This window comes from Rhinopithecus bieti, unplaced genomic scaffold (genome assembly GCF_001698545.2).
Source record: "Rhinopithecus bieti isolate Rb0 unplaced genomic scaffold, ASM169854v2 scaffold_30927, whole genome shotgun sequence".
Lineage (NCBI taxonomy): Eukaryota > Metazoa > Chordata > Mammalia > Primates > Cercopithecidae > Rhinopithecus > Rhinopithecus bieti.
In genome coordinates this window covers 1,381,223-1,387,474 of record NW_016813672.1, presented here as the reverse complement: position 1 = coordinate 1,387,474, position 6,252 = coordinate 1,381,223, and the positions used below count along the sequence as shown (strand labels likewise).

At 33.0% G+C, this 6,252-nt stretch overlaps 1 protein-coding gene across 4 annotated transcripts in view; it reads left to right on the top strand.

Annotated features, from left to right (window-relative positions):
* GRIA4 (glutamate ionotropic receptor AMPA type subunit 4) overlaps positions 1 to 6,252 on the top strand; it is a 399,983-nt gene that overhangs the window by 1,190 nt on the left and 392,541 nt on the right. For all 4 annotated transcript variants that reach the window (XM_017848864.1, XM_017848866.1, XM_017848865.1 and 1 more), the window contains exons 2-3: positions 43 to 220; positions 1,408 to 1,566. In XM_017848864.1, the coding sequence (XP_017704353.1) occupies positions 133 to 220; positions 1,408 to 1,566 (247 nt within the window). In that variant the 5' untranslated portion in view covers positions 43 to 132. The remainder of the gene's footprint in view (positions 1 to 42; positions 221 to 1,407; positions 1,567 to 6,252) is intronic.

Below are 6,252 nucleotides of genomic sequence, written 5' to 3'. Positions count from 1 at the left end.
TTTTTTTTTTTTTTTTTTTTTTTTGGTTGATTTTAATTTTAGCGCCATCGTCTTTAATGCTTCTCTGAACAGCCTTTAGAAAGAGTGCGAGAGAAAGAGAGAGAGCGCGCGCCAGGGAGAGGAGAAAAGAAGATGAGGATTATTTGCAGACAGATTGTCTTGTTATTTTCTGGATTTTGGGGACTCGCCATGGGAGCCTTTCCGAGCAGCGTGCAAATAGGTAAGGTGTGTTCCGATAGGGTGTGCATGTGGCTGGTTGTAGCAGATATCCGAAAGTGAGTTAAATGAGTTGCTGATAAGCAATTCAGGGAAACCTTCAGCAGTTCCCTTCCCCTCTGTTTCCCTCTTCTTCCTTCCTCTCCTTTACAAAAAGACTTCCTTTTTAGTGCGGGTTCCTTTGGAATACACCCAGGGCAGCCCACCCATCCGTTCTCAAGCCATAGCCCTATTTCCACCTTTGGCTATAGTCGCTTAAGTAGGATTGAAATAAGTTGGGGGAAAGCCTTCGGGGAATTTGGTTGTATTTTGTATGATATTTATTTTCATCTCTTTCTCTAAAGCGTAAAGTGATGTCGAGTTTGTTTAAAAAAGAAAAAAAAAAATCCACTTCTTCCCATTCTGGGCGCCGCAGCTTGCTTGCTATTACAGAAAGACACTGTTTGGGGAAAAAGACATTTCCACCCGCACTCCCTGCCTTTTCTTGCTACCGGTTAGCAGATTCCAAAGTTAGCTCCCTTTCCAGGAAGCTTCTCCCCTTTTATTTTGTTTTCTTCTTGAAGCTTTTGCCCTTATTTCTCTGCCTCGACTCTATTTCCAGGGACACCCTCCATCCTTGGCTTTTCTTGCTATTCTCCTCTACTGTCTTTTAATGGGACGCAGCTATTGAATTTCTTCCAGCTAAGCCCAGCCTCAACACTGCATCATTTCTCGTGGATTGTGCACAAAACGGAGTTAATTAGGCTGAGTCCATGAGCTGCAGGAAAATAAAGTTCACTTCTTCTTTCTGATTTCCCTCTTCCCTGTGTGGCACTATATCCCTTCATTTCCGTATTTTAATGTAAATCTCTTTTCTGCTCATCTGCATGCATCTTAGAGATGCCTTGAGGTGGCTGATGTAGCAGTGTGCTGGGAATCAGGGGGAGGGCAAGGGAGAGAAAGGAACATACACTAAATGGTCTCAGAGGTCATTGTGATCATGACACCTTGGGACAAGAAAAGGCTGAGCTGCTCTAAAGACTAACTACTAAGCATGCACCTTAGGGACAAAGGGCAGTCTCCCTAGATGTGGCAAGTATAGCTCTTTAATTGTATGTGCTTGTGAATGGCAGTAGATTTGATTGTGCTTGGGGTGGGTACAATGTTTACAAGAGGAAACATTGAATGTGCTTTTCCTGCTGTTTTTAATAGGTGGTCTCTTCATCCGAAACACAGATCAGGAATACACTGCTTTTCGATTAGCAATTTTTCTTCATAACACCAGCCCCAATGCGTCGGAAGCTCCTTTTAATTTGGTACCTCATGTGGACAACATTGAGACAGCCAACAGTTTTGCTGTAACAAATGCCTGTAAGTAAAACATAAGTTATGAAAAATGAGAAGAGAATTAAAACCAAGCAATAGAGTCCTCTTCCTCTTTGTTATTATTTAATTTTTTTTAGAAAGAATTTCAAGATTCCCACAGTTGCCTGGTTTCAGGACAAATCAGAGTTTAAAACAAGACTTCATCTCTGGGATATTTAGCTGGTTTCTTTTCTTTTCTTTAATTTATTTATTTTCTTTAATTTAATTTCTTTAATTTATTTTTCTTTTCTTTCTTCTCTTCCCTCTCTTTGCTTCTTCCTTTCTCTTTTATTCATTACCTGTCTGGATCATCCAAGTTAAATTCTCCTTTAACATTTTAGTGTTATTCCTATCATCTGAATGTCAATTTAGTGAAAACTGTGCTCAAGCTAGTTTTTTATTCTGTTGCTTTGGTTTTTCTTATTTGCTTTTCACTTGAGTAAGCTTAGGTCTTGCATTTAAAGAAGACACATGCTCTTTTACACTGATGAAGGCCATGGAAAGCTTGCTAATAGTGAGAAAAAGAGGGGAGTGGTGATGTGGAGGATATATATTTGAGTCGGTTGGTTGACGCTGCAGATGATCTGGTGATGTCACTTGAGGCTGCCCTGCCCTTATATTCGGGGTTGTAAATGTCTCTTACTATCACGTAATGCATATATCCTGTGGATATAACTCCATGAATCCTTACTTCGATGCCAAATCACATTAGGCTCCCATCCACCTGAATTCACCAACCAACCCAGCTTTATCTATTATCCCACACAATGAAACTAAAAGGGTGAGCTCACCTAATGCCATAAGAAAGCAGTTGTACAATTCCTTCTACTCGCACCAGGATAATGTATAATTTAATGTAAAAAAAAAAATACAATCAACTCTGCATATTAGTTTAAAACATATTGAAACATGATCAGTCAATAGCAGTTGTATTGCCTTTTCCTTCTGGAAGGAAGTGCATGTTTCAAATACCTCCTCACATTTCTATGCTAATTTACCAATGTTCTAAATTAATAAATTCAGGTAATGACTATAGATTTTGTAAGAAGTAGGAATAGTTTCTACATAAAATTTTGCATGTGTTCACAGTTAATAAAATGTTCAAGCTGAATTGTAAAGCCTTTTATTGTATCAAGTTGGGTACATTTTATTTAAAATTCTTTCAGTACAAGAAAGTGTACTGAACAAAGAAACTAGTGAAATTGAAAACAATGTCTTTAACTTTGTCTGGAGGACATCTGTTTCATCAACTTAAATTATTTAATTTGTGTGTGTCGGCTATTAATTCATCTAGCAGATAATATGATTAATTTTCTTAATTTTGGTGTCTAACTGTTAATTCTTTTAGAACTTAGTTTCATGAGGAGCTTGAAGCATGTGTCACTTTTGCAAAGTGTAGAATTACACTGTTTTCAGGAAGGCTATAGATTCTATGAGTTGCTACTTAATTTTTAAAAATCTCTTGACATATTTGGTGATAAAATCAATATTGCATTAAAGCAAAAGGGAGTCATTTTTAATCTGAAGTACACATAAATTAGAACAAGGTTTGTGGGTAGTCCTTTTGGTAAAATTCCTCAGTTATTAGTTTTATGTTCTGAGTTTTAAAAGGGATGTCAGCATTCTAAGTAGTTCTAAGGAAAGCATTCTTGTTAATATGTAAATATTATTTGTTTATTTAAGTATTTATTTCATGTCTCTCCTAAGATTCTGTCAGTACAAATCGTACTACCTTTAAAAATAATCTATGATCCAAATACATGTGAACGTACTTGTATCAATAGTATTATTTAAAATATAATTATTATTATTGAATTTGAAAGATTTCCTTACAAGTGCAGATATATCTGTTTATTTTGATTCATTTTTACAAATTAAGGTTCTTAAATATTCCTAAAGTTTGTATTGTGACTTCCAATGTAAACTTATATGAGGCTAATCCTCTTTTCCTCCTTTTGTTTGTTAACCTGATTTGGGATAATTGTAACTAGTATTATTTTATTTATGTAATGAAAATATATGTGAAATCAAGTGTTACTGGTAAAGGACTTGTAAACATGATAAATATTAGCAAGTTGCATACAGAATTAAAAAGTAGAAAAAATATGAAACGTAGAGTATGCTGTTCTTTAACATATAAGGATTGAGAAAATTGACACGAGTAAACTTTAAGTCTGTTTATTTAGAATCCAAGTATAATGCAGTATTAGTGACCTAATATTTGTTATAATCACATACAATTGATTTTGCGTACGTTTAAAATTTTTTTGAGAAAACAAATTGTAAATAAGGAGAAAACATTTTCTAGCAGAGAAAAGGAAAGTTAATTTGACAAATGAGTATGCTGAACATCCTTAAGGCAAATCTAAGCAGAATTTGGGGAAAAAATCAATAGTCAGAGTGTGGGTCAGGTGATTGGTGTTTGTTGAATGGACTGACCAAGACCATACAGACTCGTGATTTTCCAATCTAATTAAAGGTAAAATGTAAGCAGTAAACATAAGGCAACCTCATTTATCAAGCTCTATGCCTTTGAGTACAAAAGGGTAAAAATAGGTCTTCAAATTTAATATTCCAGAGAATTTACATGAAACTTATTCCTCACCATGAGATGGACTGGATTTTTAAATTTGTAATGTTAGATTAAATATAAAGACATAATATGTGGCTGGTTAAGTTTATTTTAGTCATGATATTTCTATAGTGGTTCCTTGTAAAACTGCAGGATCTGGTCTTTCTGTGAATAAGGGCCATTAAACAGTATATGTTTAATTATTTTGTGGAATGTATACTCAAAAAAAAGACAAAGAATAAAGCGTGTTGGTTATCTAGAGGACAGCTTATTTAATGCTGGTTCATCTGCCTCAAAACTAAATTAGTGCTCTAAGAATACTATGGTAAGATAAACTATTCTGTGTGTAGAGTTCAGATACTCACAAGTCTAAACCTGATTAATTTAAACTTATAATTTTGGGTATAAATTCCACATTCCTGAGGAGGGAAAAATTTTGGCTTACAGTTTATTCCAATTATTCTATTGTTGGAAAGTCACACTTTGATGAATATTAAACTAAAATTATGTGAAATACAGATAATACAAAATTATGACCTATTACAATAACAAAAAAAGTGAGTGTAATAGCCCTTGTAGTCAAATTTCAAGATGTAATTACAAGTATACATTTTAGTTGCGATGTATCTGAAATACGAAGTATGACACAATGGACATTTAAAACATATAGGCAACCTTCTTTAATTAAAACATCATACTGTTGCATCACAGGTAAATAACAAAATAGTTACCTTTGCAAACAAAAATGCTAGTTTAATTGGATATGTCCAACACAAAACAATTTGAGATAATTCAAAAGCTGGCTGTTTTCTCATATTTTTCAATAGTTAATGGATAGAAATATTTTGGTTTGGGGGATGATATATGTTCAGTTTGACCGGAAGTAATAACGAAAATACTAAATTAGTCCATCTCCAAATTTAGCAAAAGATAAATATATTTTAGTCATTTTGATTATTAGTTTAATTCAGCTACATTAGAAATCCTGTAAAAGAATCAGTCCTTTAAAAAGGCAGTCCCTGTCCAATGTAATCCAGAAATATTCAGATTCTGAAATGAGTCATTTAAATCTCAGATGGCAATAGGAAGTACCAATAGAATGGATCAAGTACACATGAATTATCACCTTGATGAAATAATAATAGAGTTTTATAGGCTATTTTCAACTTTTAAAATTTTGATGGAAAGGACTAATTGATTAACATTTTCTTGTTTTAAAGAGTGATATTTTTTACCTTGTTCTCTTTTCTAGCTAGAATCATTTTATTCAATTGTTTAATAGATAATGGATTGGAAAGGTAAAATCACAAATAGAATCAATATTATGCCCTAGTAATGATGAAAAGCTGTTCTTTTTTAAGTTAAATATGAATTCTGTGTGGATGATTTATTTGTGGACTCCTAAGTATCCAAAATGAGCAGTACTTTACAAAGTACTTGTAAAAGTATATGTAAAATAAAGTTGTTTAGTTAATTTAAATACATTGAAAATGTGACATTAAACTTAGTAGGCTCTGCAGGATTTTCCACTTATAAAGTAGGTACTTAATAAAAACTCACTGAATTTAAGTGTACTAAATAACATAATATTTTTTGTTTAATTAAACTATGTTTAAATATTTATGCACATTTTCTCTTCCAGGATCATGAAGTCCTAAAAGGGCATTCTAAGAGTTTACATTGGACTAATATAATAATCTTAAACATGCTAAAGATAAAATTCAGATGACTTGAACTGCAAAGTTGTTACTAAAGAAATACCAGAATTAAATAGTATTTGACCTTTGCCTATATTTAGGAAAATGAGTGATGTTTTGAATTGGTAGCAAGCTTCTAAGTTGATTTTAAATAATTCTTTAGTTTTATATTTTTTCTCTCTTACCTTACTTTTCATCCTGAGATTGACAAAGACATGAGTCATATTCTTATAGTTTTGTCTTTCTTAAGTGATAGGATGATGCATAATTTGTATATATTTGATGTATTTTAGAATTGTCATAGGATGAAACTTCCATAAAGCTGTCAAAAAAATTCCTAATTTTTTTTCAGTCTGGAAAGCGTTATTTCTCAAGGAGGAAATATTTTACTTCCTGATGTTGGGAAATATATATATATATATA